The following is a 20,446-nucleotide window of genomic DNA, read 5'->3' as shown; positions in this document are numbered from 1 at the left end:
AAAAAATAGAAACAAATGCAGTTTCAAGTGAGGAATTGCTGTGTAGATATTCTAAGTTTTAAACTGTGAAAATTTCACCTTATTATTGTTGTTATTGTTATACAAGACACCATTTGTGTAGTTTTGCTGTAGCCAAACATGTTTGATTACTTTCTATCCTATCTTCAGTGATTTTTGTTCTGTCTTACATGACACTGTCTGTTATTTCAGCTACCATGAATTCTATAGCTTGTCGTAGTGGTAAACCTGTAGTATTGTTCCCCATTGTTTTAACATGTTTAAACCAATGGAAAACAAGACTACAGAATGAAAAACAGTGACAAGCTGTAGAATGAATGCTATGGGGGGGGGGAGTACCCACACAAAATAACAGCTAGTATCATGTGAGAGGGAACACTAAACAAACCCACTGAAGACAACTTAGAAAGTGCTTTAATATGTTTGGGCAAAAGCAAAATAAACAAATGGTGCCTTGTATAAGACCCAATTTTTAGCGAGCATGGAAATTGCAAGCCAATGGCTGTGCTGCTGTAACATCGTTTCCCGTCAGATCACCGAAGTTAAGTGCTGTCAGGCTGGGCTAGCTCTTGGATGGGTGACCATCCAATCTGCTGGGCACTGTTGGCAAGTGGGGTGCAGTCAGCCCTTGTGAGGCAAACTGAGGAGCTACCTTGACTGAGACGTAGCAACTCCGGTCTCGTAAACTAACGTACAGCCAGGAGAGCCCCTCCATATCTGCATCCGGTGATGCCTGTGGGCTGAGAATGACATAGCGGCCAGTCAGTACCTTTTGGCCTCCATGGCTTGTTTAGTAGTATGGAAAATAAGATCTTCAACATCCAAAGATGTTATCTAATCATTAAACAGTTATCCAATAAAAAGGGAAGGAAGAACACAGTATACATCTACAGATGAATCATAGTGACACATAGAAACTAAGATTAACACTATCTTATAAATTTTCCCATTCGTGGTAGCCATAGCTGTGTATATGTATGCGTGCGTGTGTGTGTGTGTGTGTGTGTGTGTGTGTGTGTGTGTGTGTGTGTGTGTGTGTGTGTATGGGGGGGGGGGGGGGGGGGGGGGGGGGGAAGGTTGTACTTGTACTAGATAAAGAGAGAAAGTTCTTAACTTAGTGCATTTTCCTGTTCCTTCAAGTATAGATGGAGACCCATAACTAAGTGGCATCAGAGATCAGATGAGCAAGCTGGACTGCTTTGTTTATGGAAGACAACACATTGAGGAAATATAGTTTGGTTGTGTTGAGTGTACTAAAACTAGTTTAATATATAAAGTGACTCTCATACATCCAGAGTTACATTCATTGCTTCAAACGAGCATCTTTGTCTGCTACTACATAAAAATATTGCATGGAATGTGCCAAATATATTACGATTACGCCTACTAATTCATAATGTCAGATGATGTTGGCAACTTTATTTAAAAGTCATTAGTTTGTAAAATTACTATAATTAAAAGTCCAGGATGGAAAAAAGAAACAAAAGTGAGGAAAGACGATGACTCTCAGGACTGAGTGCTGCATGGGGCATAGAAAAACGTAATGTTCAAAGATGTTACCAGCTTACAGAGTTCTCTCTCTTTGTGTAGTGCAAGTACACTCTCTCATGCACAGGCCACAGGACAGCCAAACACACCAACTCATGGGCATTGTGTCGCTGAAATGTTTGAGTGCTTAGTCAGGTTGACAAGAGTGAGGAAAGAGGAAGCAGGGGGCAGCAGGGGAAAGACATATGTGTCAATAAGTGGGTTGGGAGTATGACAAAAGCGGAGACTCCCAGTGGAAGTAGTAAATGAGGACTGAAAAGGTAATGTTCACAAAATTGAGAGACATATTCTGTTACATGTGCCACACTCCAATCAGTGGTTGTCTTTCATCATTTTTGTTTATTGTGTACCTAATTTCAAATCCTTGTACAAATATTTGTACTGGCTTAAATGCTCTTCACAGAGATGACATGAAGCAAATGTCATGTTTGCTGTTTTCTCAGCACCTTATTTATTTATTTATTTATTTTATCCAGTGAATGGTTTGGAGAGTCTTGAAGCGAGGAATTTGACTTTAGTCTGTTTAAACACTTTGCAGAATGAGGCATCTGTTTGTTGTGACATTGGTTATGATGCTATACTCCACTGCTATAGAAATCAGTAGCAAAAATGAGGATGTAACATTCGTATTTTGAAAATGATCATTAACCACATTACAGGCACAGAAATGAGCTGAAAAACATTTTTTTATTTTTCAGAGGCTGCAGTTCAAATTTTTTGCTGTTTTAAAGTACTACATGCTATTAGATTCTGTCTTTCCTTCCAAAGCTTTTTTCACCTTTTTGCTTATTAATGAAGAATGTGTTTAGTTTGAAATTTTCTGTTATGATGTTTCTCTGATCTCCCCCCCCCCCCCCCCCCCCCCCCCCCCCCGTCGCCCCACCTCTCCTCTCTCTCTCTCTCTCTCTCTCTCTCTCTCTCTCTGAATCATGTTAATTTCTTGAAAACAGAACTGCAAAAACGTTCTCAGAACATTATTAGCAGCCACCAGTGAAACCAGAACTATTTCTAAGTGGCACTCAGATACATCTCCTTTCCTTATTAACGTGATATGATGACTTTATTGAAATCTCTGTTGATGTGGTTTCTGTTTTGTACTTCCTTACTTCAGTTTGTTAGTCAAGATCTTAAGAATTTTCTTTGTCTGGTTGACCTGCTGACAGTCTTAACAAACAAAAGGGTTCATTTTTCACCTCCACAAATACTCATGAATCTCATTATGGTTGTGAAAGCAATTTATTTATGTTGGTAAATGTTGTTATTAGTACATAAGTTCTAGAAATGGTTCTTCTCTTTTATGTTCAAAATTTTAGATATTAAAATTGGAGCATATGCAGTATTCATGAGACATTTTCTTTAACTGTGTGGTTGTAGTTCATATATTGACCATACATTGTTTGCTATGTAAGTAAATTATTGTTGATAATACTTCACTTTCAGTATTATTGATATTGTTTTGTTTGATTTGTTGACAATTTATGTACCTTTGATGCAATCATTGCAATAATGTTCCAAAATTAAGAGAGGCAAAGGTTGAGGCTTAACTAATTGTTTTCAGTGATATGTAATGTAGATCCCTTTTGTAATGTATACTTCCCTGAAGGGAGTGGGTCCTATTGTTGTATTTTTTGTCCCAAGAGGATTGAAAATAAAGGATGTATGCTGATTACATTTTGCACTTGTCTGATTTTATTTTAGTTCCATTGTAAACACTTTCTCCCCCACCCCCTTCTGTTTCTATGTTTACCATTAGTTATTTCTTTTGCTTTGTAATTTCAGTTTCATAACACTAATGTGTGAAGGTATTTTTAGTTCATTTGAATTTTTGTTTTCCACAGGGAACACCAAGTCAGAAACAACAATTGACGTGAATACTGAAGCTTTACCAGGTAGGTTTTCCATTGCATGAAATGTCCTATAAATACAGCAGGTACTCCCCATAAATATAACACACAGCATGATTATTCTGTCACTGATGAGTTTTATGAGTTTTAGGGTTGATTCATTCAGTGCAGGACAGAACAAATAAATTGCATAAAGTAAACATCGTTGAATAAAGGAAAAGAAAAAGGTCATTACATACTTGCATGTGTATGTTAAGCATCTCTCCCAATATTGAAACTGGTCAGCCAGTACTGCCAATGACAGGGTAATTTGCTATTCAACAGTCTAAAAATATCAGTGACGCTTGTACAGGTATTTTCGCTATACCCTCTTCAGTTCTACTTCAGCTACTTAACTCTGAGGGTCTAAGTCAATATGCAAGCCCATAATCACAAGGGAAGTCACACATTTTTAAAGGTGTAATAATGCTTCCATACCGTGCATTCATGTGAGACGGTGTCATTTCTTGCTGAAAATATACCCCTGTAAGCTTGCTGTTGTAAGTCTGCTTCTTCAGAAACAGAGAGATTTTTATTAAGCAATGGATACAACTTGGTGTATACAGTAATCTGAAAGGTTGTTTAAAAACTTCGTTTAGTGCAGGAAAACATTATTTATGTATTTATCTGCAAAGCTCTTAAATATGAACCACACTCTTGGTGCACCCCATATGCCATTGGTTCATTCACTGAAGACACATCTGTTGGCTGAACGATGAACAAAGACAGTACCACTTTACGATGACAGGCAAGTCCATGTTTTATATAACATCAGTGTTGGATAACAAGCAAAGTCCAAGGGAAAGTCACATAGTTCAGCCCCACTATCAGTAGGCATATCGGGGAGCTTGCTGTAAACATCGGCTATTTGACAAATGTCTGCTTGTGTCTGTGTATGTGCGGTTGGATATGGGTGTGTGTGCGAGTGTATACCTGTCCTTTTTTCCCCCCTAAGGGTAAGTATTTCCACTCCCAGGATTGAAATGACTCCTTACCCTCTCCCTTAAAACCCACATCCTTTCGTCTTTCCCTCTCCTTCCCTCTTTCCTGATGGGTTGCGAAAGCTTGAATTTTGTGTGTATGTTTGTGTTTGTTTGTGTGTCTATCGACCTGCCAGCGCTTTCAAAACTTGGGTTTTCTCTGGATGCCGTGTAGTTTTTGTCAGCTTTGTGAGTGCAGTTTCCACCTCTTGGACTGTTGGGGTTAATTTTTAAACATTCCTGTGATTATTCACAGTGCACAAGTTCATTGAATCCTTTTGACCATTATTTGAGGATTTACCTTGTTACTTTGTTGTCTTCCAAAGATTTTGTAATAGTCTCTAGAATTAGTTTTCTGGTAAGTTTCTTCTAATGTATTGAGCACATCTTTTTGATATTGTCTCTTGATTTACCGATTTACCTCATAATTTTTTTTTCTGATATTTTTGAAGCTGATTGTATGTGCTTCTATTATGTGGCTTTGAAATTGTAACTATGCCCCTTATCTTTCTTTGTGAATCTTGTCACAATCTGAAGTCCACGAGGTACATCTTTTGTGCATGTTTAAGGAGGCAAATTTTTCAGCTTGTAACCAGTGTCAGTTCTTCTAAATTGTCCATTAATTTTGTATTTGATTGATTTCTTGATAATTGTCATTTCAGATTAGTTTGTGTGGGTCATAATTCCTCTTTTCTCTGTTGGTTTCTCATTTATTCTTTTTAGAGGTGTGAATTTAAATTTGATTTGACTATGTATAGGTCTAAACCTATGTCTATTCCTCATAGTACTTCAACATTGTAGACTTCTCAGTGAAATAATTTGTCAATACATACATAATCAAGACACCATTCCTCTTTTCTCCAGTTAGGATGTTTACAACCTTTAAGTTTGATGGCATCCCTTTGAATTATGTAGTGTTGGGTATGAAGCTGTGCTGTCTGCAGGGTTCAGTAAGTCTGTGGCTGTTCCTAGTGGTATATTTCTGTGGAGCCCATTTCTTGGTTGTAAACTGATAGAAAAAAAAATCCCAAGATCAAGACATAAATAACGTAGAGTAATGAAATTTTAGGAATACGTTTGTCTAGGTAACATATTTAAGTGATTAGCATTGCAAGTTCGCAGGTAAATGTAAGTGCAAGAAAAACCATTGCAAATTTGACATGGTGGCACATTATTAACTGGTGTAACCACCAGAATGTTGCCATATGATGATTTCCTGTACTTGCTTAATTGGAGACAGATCTGGTGGTCGACTGCTGCAGATGTATTACAATGTGCCACAGCCATAAGCTGAACACATTGTTCTTCCCCCGCAGTAGTGCCACGTGCCCATCTGGAGCCCATTCTTCTTGCAGCCATACGTTTCTGCGACCAGTGCTGCCGGAAATCATGTACAGTGGCTGCATTCCTGCCATGTCTTTCTGCAATATTGCAGAAGGAACATCCAGCTTGTCATAGTCCTATTACACAACCTTGTTTAAACTTGGTGAGCTGCCTGATATTGCCATCTTCAGCATCTTAAATTCGTTCTTGACTAACATCAACTCAATATGTTGAATCTCAAAGGCAACCAACGCTCACATCTGTTACAGTGCATACTTGAAGCAAACCTGATTTGCATTCTCGTAGTGGTATTGCTAGGCCACTCTTATGCAACTGGTGCAAAATTTCAGTAGATGTCATCTTTCAGATGTAGAAACATGTCTATCAACTTCCATTTACCTTGCAAAACTCCTTCTTAGTATTAGGATTTTTTTTGCCTCAGTGTATCTCAGTTTTTCCCCACTTCTTATTTGGATTCTGGAGTCTCCTAATAGTGTCTTAATATTGCTTTTATTTACTCAGATCATCATCAGACAAAGCTTTTCCACACCTTTCCTGATCTTTGTCAGAAAATTTTTCTCATTGATATGGGCATGGTTGTTTATGATGGTATGTTGATTTGTTGGTTTTCAGGTTGAAGTTGCAGTTCTTAGTGAAATGGCTTGGAAATCAATTACGTATGATTTTTAATTTTGTAGTAAAGTCTTGAGTCATTGATAGGCAGACACAAAAAGAAAGAAAACTTGCAAGCTTTGTTTAATTATGTTATTGTGTGCTGGTGAATGTTTGGGTGATTTTACAAGCTCCAGTCGATTGTTGCATTCTAGGTGCCTACCCACCAAATCTGATGAAGGCATCTCTTGCTTTATTGTTTGGGAGGTCAGTGGAATTTTTCCCAAAAGACTTGTTCATACTGAGACAAAAATTTGGAACCATTCACATTGCATTCCATCTTTTTCTTCATTATAGGCATAAGTTCATACCCCATGACAAGTATTACAATTTCCCTTCCTGTTTCCAGAAATATGAACTTCCTATATCTGTACACAAGTGGATAATAGTTCAAGAATGCTATAAGGCACAAGAGCAGTGTTTGTATTGATTGTTCAAAATTTTCTGACTCTTTCTTGACTGACATTGATTAAAGGAATCCACACACCTCTCAATTAACACATGTTACACATCGCCAAATGTTGATATAGTGGTTATTCAATAGCTCGTCCTTCTTGCAAACAGCAACAACCAAAAATGTGAACACAGTACTGTTACTGAAAAGCATCACATTTGTAGACAGGCACAACAAAAAGGCTGACACATTGAGCTTTTGGTCAAAGACTTCTTCAGAAAGGAAAAGAAAAACATACATACATTCACAACAAGCAAGCACACCTCACACACACGACTGCTATCTCTCTCCCCTTCAGCCAGAATGCACTGTATTGCATCAAATGGAAGCAGCAATTTTGGTGGGATGAGGAACCAGGGGGGCGAGGGAGAGCAGGTTACAGATTGGGAAAAGAGGAGACAGCACTGCCTGGCATGATTAGGTCTTGAGACAAGGCTGCCAGACACAGTGTAAGGAGGTTGTGGGGGAGGGAGGGGTGGAAAAGGAGAGGAGCAGAGAAGGGGGAAAGACTGGTGGCTATATCAGCAGAAAGTGGCACACTGTGAAGCTGAAGAGTTGTGAATTGGGCGGAGGTGATAGGACAGAGGTGCTGGAAACTGTTGGTTGGATAGTGTGCGGACAGTAGGTTACCATAGGCTGAGGCTGGGATAATTTCAGGAGTGGAGAATGTGTTATAACATCTGTCTGTGCAGATCAGAAAAGTTGGTGATGGAGGGGAGGATCCAAATGGCCCAGTTTATGAAGCAGCCATTGAAAATGAGCATGTCATGTTCAGCTGCATGTTGCTTCGCAGGGTGGTCCCCTTTACTCTTGTCCACAGCTTGTCAGTGGCCATTCATCCTGGTGGACACCTACCAATAAAAAGCTGTGCAATGATTGCAGCAGAGCTCGTATATGACATGACTGTTTTCCCAGGTAGCCTGGCCTCTTATAGCGTGGGGTAAGCCTGTCACAGGACGAGCTGAGTAGATGGATTGAGCAGGCCTTGCACCTGTGGCAAGGGGTTGGGATTGGGATTGGTATAGGGATGGACTAGGATATTGTGGAGTTTGGGTGGGTGACAGAAAACTATTTTGGGAAGAGGTGGGAAGGGTCTTGGGTAGGGTGACCCTCATTTCAGAGCATGATGATACATAATCAAAGCCCTGGCAAAGGATGTAGTTTAGTTGCTTCAGCCAGGTGTGGTATTAGGTGATGAAGGGTGCGCTGCTTTGTAGTTGCTTTTTGGAGGATGATGGGAGGTTGATAGTGTGTGGGAATATGTCTGTGTCATGGGAAATCTCTTTGCAGTCTAGGTGTGGGAGGAGAGGGGTGTAGTGCCTGTCTGTGAAGACCCCTGTGAGACTTTCTGCATATTGCACAAGAGACTTCTTGCCACTGCACATACACCATCTCTGGAATGCCAGGCTGTATGAAAGGGATTTTTGGTGTGGAAGGAATGGCAACTGTTAAAATGCAGGTACTGTTGGTTGGTAGGTTTAATGTAGACAGAGGTGTGGGTGGAGCCATCAGAGAAGAGGTGGTCAACATCCAGGAAGATGGTACTCTGCATCAAGAAGTATCATGTGAAATGGATGGGGGAGAGGGTGTCAAGGTATTCCCACCTGCTGTGTTCAATCATTACCTCTCAGTTCATGTCTTCATAACACCTTCATTGATTTGATTAGTTTAGATTAGATTAGTACTTGGTCCGTAGATCATGAATACGACGCTTTGTAATGATGTGGAACATGTCCGGTTAATAAAAGGTGTCTATACAAGATATTACATTACACAAAATATTGCATGACACTTAATAATTTTAATTTTTTTTCTGTGGGGGTTGGGGAAATTACCCACTTACTATATCCAAACATTCATCTAATGAGTAGAAGGAGTTGCCATTAAGAAATTCTTTTAATTTCCTTTTAAATGCTATGTGGCTATCTGTCAGACTTTTGATGCTATTAGGTAAGTAATCAAAGACTTTTGTGGCAGCATAATTTACCTCCTTCTGAGCCAAAGTTAGCACTGCCATTTGCAACACGCTCCTCTCCTTTATTTCTCCCCCTCCCCCACCCTCCCCACCTCTTCCCCCCACCTGTACCCTGCTGTCCGTGCCTCTTCTTCACCCTACACCGGATTGCTGCATCTGCTCAACACAATACACTTTCATTCTTGCCAAAGTGGAGATAGTGGTCATTTGTGCATGAGGTGGGCTTGCTTGTTTGTTTGTTTGTGTGTGTGTGTGCGAGGGGGGGGGGGGGGTTGTTTGCTTGTTTTGCTTTTCCTTCCTGAGGAAGGCTGTGGATGAAAGCTCAATGTGACTGTGTGCAACTTAATGTGCCATCTTTACAGTGAGTCACAATCTATCCTTTTTATAATATTGCTGATATTCCAACCTGCACTTTCCATTGTATGTATGTTCTTTTTCAGGCATATTATTCATGCAGCTCAAGAATCTCACAGCACAGGGTGAGAAATTTTATAGTAAAAGCATAGTAGTGCCAAATCCTTGTCACGTAGAAGCCAGCAGTTCAGATCTCCCCTTAGAAATCCAGATGTAATTTTTCTGTGGTTTCCTTAAGTTGCTAAAGGCAAATACTAGGGTGATGCCTCTGAAAAGAACACAATTGATCTCAGATCAGAATAAGAAAATGTGAAACTATGGAGTATGAAGACAATACTCATGTAGAAAATGTTGATGATAGTAATACAGTATAAGAATTTACTTCATTTTAAGTGTGTTAATAATAATGAATGGGAAAGTGATGGTCATGGTATGTTAGTACGTATCATGTTTGCATTTGGATGAAATGTTTCAGGGAAAATCCAAATCAGGATAACTGTGTTACATAAACAAGCCTAGCAATCTGTGAAAATTATTGAAAGTGCTATTATGGGACTAATTTATGTCAAAAAGAGATAGATTTTGGTAAGAGATGTGATTTCTTCAGTTACATCCGTGCTTGACTCTGCTGCAATACCATTATATTTTAATCATAGATAAACTCATCATCATCAGTTATCTGCTATATTAGCAGGTCCTTTGCCTCTCCATTTTCTGCGATCCATTGCTTCCTTCTTAAGGCTGCTGTACGTTGTACCGTCCATCATGTCATCCAGTATCTGGAATCTCTTCCTTCCACACTTCCTTTTCCCTTCTACATAACCTTCTAAAACTGTTTTTATCAGTCAGTCATTTTTTCTTAATATATGCCCAATCCAATTTCTTTTTCTTATGTTTATTACATCTAGTAACTGTCTTTTCTCTCCCACTCTTCTCAGTACCTCTTCATTTTTGACTCTGTCCATCCAACTTATTCTTTCCATCTTCCGCCATGTCCAGATCTCAAAAGCCTCCAGCCTTTCTCTGTCTTTTTTCCCTCATAGTCCATGTTTCAGTGCCATATGGAAGAATACTCCGTACAAGACATTTTATGAGTCTCTTTCTGAGTTCTCTGTCCAGACCGCTGCAGAAGATTCTCCTTTTCTTATAAAACGCCTCTTTTGCCATTGCTATCCTTGTTTTAATTTCTGTGGTGCACTTCCAGTCGGTGTCTATCCTGCTTCCAAGATACTTAAAGTTTTGCACCTGTTCTAGTGTTTCTCCATTCAGCACAATTTTTATTTCCTTATTTCCTCCTATTGCCAATACTTTGGTTTTATTTGTGTTAATTTTCATTCCATATTTTTTTCCATTAGTTGCAATGGTTTCCACCAAATCCTGTAATTCTTTTTCCCCTGTGGCTAGAAGGACCATGTCATCAGCAAATCTCAAGCACCCTACTCTTCTTCCTTCAATTTCTACTCCTTTGTCATCTAATGAGCATTGGTCAATCATATTTTCCAAGTACAGGTTGAAAAGAGTAGGTGATAAACAGCATCCTTGTCTTACTCCTTTCCCTAGTCTGATCCAGTTTGTACTTTCTCGTCTCACTTTAACTGAAACTTTTTGATTAAGGTATAATGAGTTTATAAGTCTTCTGGTTTTCCAGTCCACTCTCTTTTCCCTCATAATAGTCGCCAGCTTGTCCCAAACCACATTGTCAAATGCCTTTTCTAAATCGATGAAGCACATATATAGGTCTCTTCCTTTTTCAATAAACCTTTCTCCCAACATTCGTAGGAGCCCTATTGCATCTCTGGTGCCCGTATTCCATCTAAAGCCAAACTGCTCCTCACCGAGATTCTCCTCTATTACTTTTTCAAGTCTTTTATTAATTATTCTTAACATCACTTTGGCTGCATGTGAAATGAGGCTGATTGTCCTGTGCTCGCTGCATTTCTTGGTTCCTTGTTTTTTCGGTAATGGAATCATTACAGTTGTCAAAAAGTCCTCAGGCCATTCACCACTGTCATATATTTTATTACATAACCTCAATATTTCTCTTATTCCATTGTGGTTCAAGCATTTTAGTATTTCTCCCGGTATTGTATCTGTACCTACTGCTTTGCCATTTTTCATTGCAGCAATGGCAGACTTTACTTCCTCCATTATGATGGTCGGTCCTTTCTCTTCATCACTTACACTGTTATGTGATTCAAGTTCCAGAATTTCTGGTTTGCTATTTGTGTCATATAGCTCTTTTATATATTCTTCCCATCTCTGGAGGACATCGTCACGATCTTTGTACACTACCTCTTCGTCTTTACTCAAAATTTCCATAGTAGCACTTCCTGCTCTGTTTTGTTCCCATGTCATAGTCTTTACTCTGTTGTAAAGTAAGTCATATCTTCTCTTCCTGTCCAGTTCTTCAATTTCATCACATTCCTCTTTTAGCCATTTTTTCCTAGCCTGCTCTGTTTCTCTTCGCAGTTCGTTATTTAACCTTCGGTATATCTTTCTTGCATCTTCAGTGTTCTTGTTTTTCAATTTTCTTCTCTCCTCCATCTTGGAAATCATTTCTTGTGTGACCCATGTTTTTTTTTGACCTTTTCCCTTTTACATATCCTATATTTTGCTGTCCTGCTTTAATGATTCCTTCTTTCAGCATATTCCAGTACTCGTTGGCATTATCAGGTGCTACTTTGTCTCGTAATGTGTTTAGAAAGTCCCGAGACAGCATTTCTGTAATTTGTTCTTTGTTGGACCTTATCTTCTCTAGATCCCACTTCTTCACCATTGTTGCCTTTTTCAGTTTTTTCATTCTTATTTCTGCCATAAGTAAGTTGTGGTCACTATTAATATCTGCACCTGGTAATGTGTGCACCTTCTTGATCCCATTCCTGTATCTTTCTTCTACCAGTATAAAATCGATTTGGTTTCTGTATTTATCCCCTGGTGATTTCCAAGTGTAGAGCCTCCTCTTATGGTTCTTGAACCATGTGTTTGCCGCTGTCAGTTGCCTTTCCCTGCAGAAGTCAATTAACCATTCACCTCTGTCATTTCTCTTTCCAAGACCATGACTGCCTACTATGTTTCCCTCTTTCCCTTCTCCCACAATGGCGTTCCAGTCTCCTATTACTATTTTGCAGCATTTTTTATTTTCGTCCATTATTTTCTCTATTACATTGTACGTTTCCTCTACAATTTGGTCATCATGTTCTGAAGTTGGCATATACACCAGGACAATCAGTAAATCTTTTTGTGCTCCTTTCAGCCTTACACCAATAACCCAGTCATTTGCATAGTCTACATATTCCACACATTTAGCCAATTCCTTTGTCATAATCATTCCTACTCCATTAATTCCTTTTACTTCTCCTCCTGAGTAGTAGAATACACATTCATCTGACTGCAACTCTCCATGTCCATTCCATCTTACCTCAGCAACTCCTACGAGCTCCATCTCTCTTTTAAGGTTTTCTAGTTTTCCTGCTTGTAGCAGAGTTCTGACATTCCAGGTACCAATACTCGTTTTGATCTTTTGCCTCCTTTCAAGTTGTGTGTCCCCCCCCCCCCCCCCCCCGCCCCCTCCGGAGATCCGAATGGGGGACTATTTTACCTCCAGACACTGATTTAACATGAGAGGAAGCCATTTTTTGTGCATAAAATGGAGACTGCATTATGCAGGGAAGATAAACTACTTGTCCATATTTTACTGAAACAGTTATTATGAAAATTTCATTTGAGCACAAAACCTGTGCCAACACTTCACATACCTTGTTAAGTATTTTAATAAAACTGTTCATTGCTGGATATTGGGAGCTTTCTCTCAAGAAATGAACATTTTTACAAAGAACATTTGAGTTATACAGGGTGTCCCAGCTATCTTGTCCACCCAAAATATCTCAGGAACAATAACAGCTATTGGAAAACGACTTTCACCGGTATCAATGTAGGGCTGGGGCCCATGAATGTACATATTTGGAAACATTCTAAAACGAAAGCATATGTGTTTTTTAACACAAACTTCTCCTATATTTTTTCTTCAGCAATCCATAGCATGACAAAGCACATACACAATGGCATTGATTGCATCGTAATATTCCCGTTACATCCCGAGATATTGAGACGCGAAGTTGACACTTGAAACACCCGACATGCACTGCTAGCGCACGTCCTGAGGCTCAGGCGTGAACCCCATGCTGCCCGTAATCGCAGCAGGATGGCAGCAGACCGTATTATTCGTTTCGGACCTCTTGATAAGTATGGAAGTGTGATTACGCATGTCAATCACATCGCGATTACGGGCAGCATGGGGTTCATGCCTGAGCCTCAGGACGTGCGCTAGCAGTGCATGTCGGGTGTGTCAAGCGTCAACTTCGCGTCTCAATATCTCGGGATGTAATGGGAATATTGCGATGCAATCAACGCCATTGTGTATGTGCTTTGTCATGCTATGGATTGCTGAAGAAAAAATATAGGAGGTCCATTTAAAAAAACATAAGTTTGTGTTAAAAAACACATATGCTTTCGTTTTAGAATGTTTCCAAATATGTACATTCATGGGCCCCAGCCCTACATTGATACCGGTGAAAGTCGTTTTCCAATAGCTGTTATTGCTCCAGAGATATTTTGGGTGGACAAGATAGCTGGGACACTCTGTATAATAAGATGTTAAATGGGCCAAGTCAGTTGGAGCATACCTACCTATAGAAGAAAAATGTGTTAGTCATTCAGTAAACTCTACAGGGTGATGTAGAGGAGTGCTTTGTTTGTTGTTTCTAGGCACTCAGAAATATTGAATTCTCCTATTCATATGAAATCTGGTATTATGTTTCATCAGTTAATTATTACATTACTGTACAAAGTTGAATATTGTTGTCATTTACATTACTTTTGGCAACTCAGCACCACCTGAAACTTTTTGGAGGCAGATATTATTAAGCTGGAGATTAGTGCTAAGTACAGATATATACTGGTACATCCCATTGCATTGAGTAGGTTGGAAGTCGTTTACCATGTGTGACATAAGACCTCATATGATCAGCTGCTCTATTATGGAAGAATGTTTCTTCTATCATGAGACTTCTATCAGTAACATTTATGTAGCTTCCAATAGCAAGCATTCTTAGTTATGGACATTATTGCTATCAGGAAGAGATGAAGACAGGTGAACTCTACTCTGTCTAGTTTTTCCAACATTCATTTGTTGCCTCCATGGTGGAATATGTTGACATAATCTGTTCTAGAATGTACCAGCACTCTGTAAATAAGTAAACAGATGTTCATATCCATGTCAGATCTTAACTTATTTATGCTCTTTTTTAACCTGTTAGTGAGATACTTTACATGAGAAATCCAAAGTAAATGGGAAGACAAGATTGTGCCCCAAAAATGAACATATAACTTTATTTAAAAATGATATTTTCCCATTGCTAGAATTTTATTTACCAGTCCTAATCTTATTTGAGTAAAGATTGTTATGGTAGATCTTTCTTTAGAATTTCTAGTTGGTTATCGAAAGTCCATTGATCGAAACTGCTGACTGCTTGATTAAGTTTATTTGGTATCTTTTTTGTAGTACCTTAATGGATTCATTAGTAGAGAAATCATTAGCAAATATCTGTCCTGGAATGGTCACTTAAAGGTCCTCTGTATAAATATTAAAAAGGATGTGGCTTAAAGTTTCCCTCTTGGGGAAGTTCCAGAGTTCCTGTTTAGGACTCTGAAGTTCTTTTGATGGTGTACATTTATCATTCTATGAGACAGGAAACTACTGATCCCTTGTACAAAGTTGAATGGAATTCCTGTACTACAAAACTTTTCCAGAAGCAAAGGAATTGTATTGTCATATTGTCATATGCTCCTTTAATGTCAATGAATCATGTCATCATAAATTTCTTTGTGGTGAATGTTAAATGAATGTCAATATAATGAAAAGCATAGATTGCTACTCACCATATAGCAGAGATATTGAGTCACAGATATGCATAACAAGACTGTTAAACAAGTAAGTTTTTCAAATTAAAACACACACACACACACACACACACACACACACACACACACACACACACACACGACCACTATCTCTGTATGCCAGGGCCATGATGTTCATGACAAATAGTCTTCCTATGCCCTCAATTGGTAAGTGTTGTAATACAGCACAGTGAATATTGTCTATTCCTGATGCCATATTTGTTGTATGCTTTAAGGAGATCATTAGTTTCTCCATTGTGAATGGTTGACACTGGAAGAGGGTAAAAAGTCTTCTGGGAATTCTGACCGTAGGGAAGGGACATTTATGAGTGCTATTTCATCTAGCAAGTTATCTATCTAAGATATATCTTCAGAATAATTTTAACTTCAAAATTTCAGCATGGCAACATTTTAATTCTTGTCCATATTTCTTTAGCTGTAATTTTGTTGCTGAGGTTATTACAGTTTCGAATAAAGTGTCCTTTTGCTTCAAGAATAATTTCAATGTGATCGACTGCTTTTATATTGCAGAATCGGTCCTACTGTTTGCTGTAACTGATAGGAGCTGAGTTTTTACTGTTGAACATTGTTATCCCACCATACATCTGGGGGTTCCATGTGTTGCTTTGCTACCTTCTTCATTAGGACATCTTCATTGCTGCCATTCATAATAAAATTATTAATTTAGTCTCCATTATTTTAGAATGATCACACCATCTGGCTCCTCTGGCATGCTATTTTCCTGCAATTGTCTGGCATGGAGTATAAAGATTGGGAGACCTACTTCTAGCCTTGTGGGTAAATGATTTTCTCATGCTGTCCTTCTGTATCAGTCACTGACATTTTGTTGCCATTTCTGGAGAAGACAGTCTCATGCCTACAGCCATGAGTCAACGACAGGGTTGGTACCAATGATGGTGCCCCATCACTTATGAGGGAAACTCCCCATCGGGTGCGCGCACGCACACACACACGCGAGCGCCCCCCACACACACACACACCTCAGATATTTAGTGGTAAGATGACCCAGTGGATAGCCGGTCAAAAACTGGACCCAGATCAAGCATGAAAACAGGAAGAAAATGTGCTGAACTGTGAGAAAAGCAGCAAAATCAAAACAGTGAACACTCCAAGCTTAAGATGTGCAACATCAAGCAAATTTGAATAGCAGCGGCATGATGATTATGTGTCATGGTATTGGACAGCAAAAGGAGAGACCCCTGTTCAAATCTCCCTCGTGTTCGCCCCCCCCCCCCCCCCCTTTAATTATTTATGTATTTATTTTTTTATTTTTTGCAAAATTACGAACTGGCCATCCGGTCATTGACGTGTTTGTTCACTGTATTCAAATTTGTGTCGGTGTCATGTCCATTTGCAACAGTAAGGTGCAAGGATGGCACCTGCAGATGCATGTACCTCGTATTTCTTCTACCCAAGTACCGTATGTTATGACTCTTTTTGGAAGTTTTGGCTCTTGAATTGCTTTGTTGTAATGTAGTGCACACCCGTTTATTTGTTGTTTTCATTTCTGTGAGAGAGCTACGTGGCATCTTGCCTCCTCTCACTGTTCATCACCTTTACTTGCAAGGTAATATATTCTTACTACATGGCTCATATCCTGTAGCCAATTTATAATATGACACTTGCCAAGACTACAGAAGGAGAACAGACATGTCAGTGACCAAACAGAAAGTTCATAATTTTGTGTGTGGGGGGGGGGGAAGGGGGGGGGGGGGAGTGGAGCTTAAGGGAGATTTGAACAATAACCATGACCCCATGATTCTTGCAATTTGCTCAATATTCCATATCTTGAGCTTGGACCATTCACTGTTTCTGTTTTGCTTCTTTTTTCACAGTTCAGTACAGCTTCTCCCTGTTTTCTTGCTTGATTTGTTGGAGTATTTTACCCCTAAATCTGAAAGGGGGGGGGGGGCGATGGGGAGTTCCCATTTTTGTTAGCACCCATGGTCTGAGGGTCTTCGACTAACAATCAAACGTCCTGGGTCCAGGGTTTGAACCTTGTCACTGCGTAAATTTTGAATGAAAATCATCAGCAATAGTGGCCAAAGACTTCGGCCATAGGAAGTCACCCTCATTCTGCCAGCAGCCTCGTCAAAGAGGGCAGAGGAATGGACAGAGGTTCAAGGTACTCTCTTGCTCTTAGTGTGGAAAATTGTTCCAACAAGGCAGAAGAATCAGGAGTGATCAATGGCTGGAGGATACAGAAGGCAATGGAAGCCAGTTTAGACACATAAGTGTATCCACAGAACTTGTGACGTGTAATTGAAAAAATGTCACGATAATCTCACCATTGCCAAAAGATTTCGGAATAGTTCCCCTTTCAGTTCTGGGGACTGCCAAGGGGGAGGTGACCATGAGAAAAAGATTGAATAACTAATAAAAGAATAATGTTCTTGGAATGTCAGAAGTTTTGAACATGGTAGGGAAGCTAGAAAATCTGAAAAGAGGAATATTAATGCTCAATCTAGATGCACTGCAGGTCAGTGAAGTGAAATGGAAAGATGACAAGGATTTGTGATCAGATGACTGCAGCATAATATCAGCAGCAGCAGAAAATGGCATAACAGTAGTAAGATTCATTATGAATAGGAAGGTAGGGCGGAGAGTGAGTTACTGTGAACAAGTCAATGATAAGGTTGTTCTCATTTGAATTGGCAGCAAACCAACACTGACAACGATAGTTCCTGTATACATGCCAACATTGCAAGCAGAAGATGAAGAGATAAAGAAAGTATATGAGGATGCTGAATGCATAATTCAGTATGTAAAGAGAGAGAGAAATATAATAGTCATGTAAGACTGGAGTGCATTTGTAGGGGAAAGAGTAGAAGAAGGGGTTACAGAAATATATGGACTTGGTAGCAGGAATGAAAGGGGAGAAAGACTAATTGAGTTCTGCAATAACTTTCGACTAGTAATAGTGAGTACTCGGTTCAAGTATCGTAAGAGGATTAGAAAGTATACTTTGAAAAGGCTGGGAGATATGGGAAGATTCCAATTAGATTACATTGTAGTCAGACAGTGATTCCAAAATTATATGTTAAATTGTAAGGTGTGCCCAGGATAAGATACAGACTACGATCACAATTCAATAATTATGAGAATTAGGGCAGAAGTTTAGGAGACTAGTCTGGAAAAATCAGTGTGCCAAGAAGTGGAATACAGAAGTACTAAGAAATGTAGGAATACACTTGAAGTTCTCTGAGGCTATAGGTACTGCTATAATGAAAAGCTCAGTAGGCATTTCAGTTGAAGAGGAATGGACATATCAGAAGAGGACAATTACACAAGTTGGAAAGAAAAACAGGTACAAGAAAGGTAAAGGCAAAGAAACCAAGAGTAACAGAAGATGTATTGAACAATGGAAGAAGGAAGTACAAAAATGTTCAGGGAAATTCAGGAATACAGAAATACAAGTCACGTAGTGAATGAAATAAATAGGAAATGCAGGGAAGGTAAGGTGATATGGCTACTTGAAAAATGTGAAGAAACCAACAAAGAAATGATAATCAGAAGGAAGCACATAGAAAAGTCAAAGCGAGGTCAGTAACATTAAGAGTGCAATGGGAATTACATTGTTAAATGCCAAGGAGAGAGCAGATAGGTGGAAAGGTGGTTAAATGGGGGGAGGTAGGTGGTGCCCCAGGGATCACTGCTGTTCCTTATTTATATAAATGATATGCCCTCTAGTATTCTGGGTAACTCTAAAATATTTCCGTTTGCTGACGACTCTAGCTTGGTAGTAAAGGATGTTGTGTGCAACATTGGCCCGGTTTCAAATAGTGTAGTTGATGACCTAAATTCATGGCTAGTAGAAAATAAACCAATGCTAAGTCACAGTAAGACATAGTTTTTACAGTTTCTAACACACAATTCAACAAAACCTGACATTTTAATTTCACAGAATGGGCATATGATTAGTGAAACTGAACAGTTCAAATTTCTAGGTGTCAAGTAGAAAGTAACCTGTTGTGGAAAGCCCTTGTTCAGGATCTTAATGCTGCCATTTTTACTATTCAAACAGTATCTGAAGTAAGTGATCGTTTGACACGAAAATTAGTCTATTTTGCTTATTTTCATTCACTTATGTCATATGGTATTATATTTTGGAGTAACTTTTCCCATTCTAAAAGGATAATTTTGACTCTGAAACGGGCAGTTTGGGCAATAAGTGATGTAAGTTCATGAACCTCTTGTTGACCGCTGTTCACGAGTCTTGGTATTTTGACACTGGTCTCTCTCTCTCTCTCTCTCTCTCTCTCTCTCTCTCTCTCTCTCTCTAATATAGATACAAAGATGATGAGACTTACCAAACAAAAGCGCTGGCAGGTCGATAGACACACAAACATACACACAAAATTCAAGCTTTCGTAACAAACGGTTGCTTCGTCAGGAAAGAGGGAAGGAGAAGGAAAGACAAAAGGATGTGGGTTTTAAGGGAGAGGGTAAGGAGTCATTCCAATCCCGGGAGCGAAGACTTACCTTAGGGGGAAAAAAAGGACAGGTATACACTAGCACACACACACATATCCATCTGCACATACACAGACACAAGCAGACATTTGTAAAGGCAAAGAGTTTGAGCAGAGATGTCAGTCGAGGCGGAAGTAAAGAGGCAAAGATGTTGAAAGACAGGTGACGTATGAGCGGCGGCAACTTGAAATTAGCGGAGGTTGAGGCCTGGCGGATAACGAGAAGAGAGGATATACTGAAGGGCAAGTTCCCATCTCCGGAGTTCTGACAGGTTGGTGTTAGTGGGAAGTATCCAGATAACCCGGACGGTGTAACACTGTGCCAAGATGTGCTGGCCATGCACCAAGGCATGTTTAGCCACAGGGTGATCCTCATTACCAACAAACACTGTCTGCCTGTGTCCGTTCATGCGAATGGACAGTTTGTTGCTGGTCATTCCCACATAGAAAGCTTCACAGTGTAGGCAGGTCAGTTGGTAAATCACGGGGGTGCTTTCACATGTGGCTCTGCCTTTGATCGTGTACACCTTCCGGGTTACAGGACTGGAGTAGGTGGTGGTGGGAGGGTGCATGGGACAGGTTTTACACCAGGGGCGGTTACAAGGGTAGGAGCCAGAGGGTAGGGAAGGTGGTTTGGGGATTTCATAGGGATGAACTAAGAGGTTATGAAGGTTAGGTGGACGGCGGAAAGACACTCTTGGTGGAGTGGGGAGGATTTCATGAAGGATGGATCTCATTTCAGGGCAGGATTTGAGGAAGTCGTATCCCTGTTGGAGAGCCACATTCAG

The 20,446-nt window shown here is 39.7% G+C and overlaps 1 protein-coding gene across 2 annotated transcripts in view; it reads left to right on the top strand.

The window, feature by feature from the left end:
• LOC126161605 (protein tramtrack, beta isoform-like) overlaps positions 1-20,446 on the top strand; it is a 202,726-nt gene that overhangs the window by 126,113 nt on the left and 56,167 nt on the right. For both annotated transcript variants that reach the window (XM_049917556.1, XM_049917555.1), the window contains exon 5: positions 3,405-3,455. In XM_049917556.1, coding sequence (XP_049773513.1) covers positions 3,405-3,455 — 51 coding nt within the window. The remainder of the gene's footprint in view (positions 1-3,404; positions 3,456-20,446) is intronic.

Source organism: Schistocerca cancellata, chromosome 2 (assembly GCF_023864275.1).
Source record: "Schistocerca cancellata isolate TAMUIC-IGC-003103 chromosome 2, iqSchCanc2.1, whole genome shotgun sequence".
NCBI classification, from domain to species: domain Eukaryota; kingdom Metazoa; phylum Arthropoda; class Insecta; order Orthoptera; family Acrididae; genus Schistocerca; species Schistocerca cancellata.
Note: the sequence above shows the minus strand (reverse complement) of the source record. Positions and strands in the feature narration are given on the sequence as shown.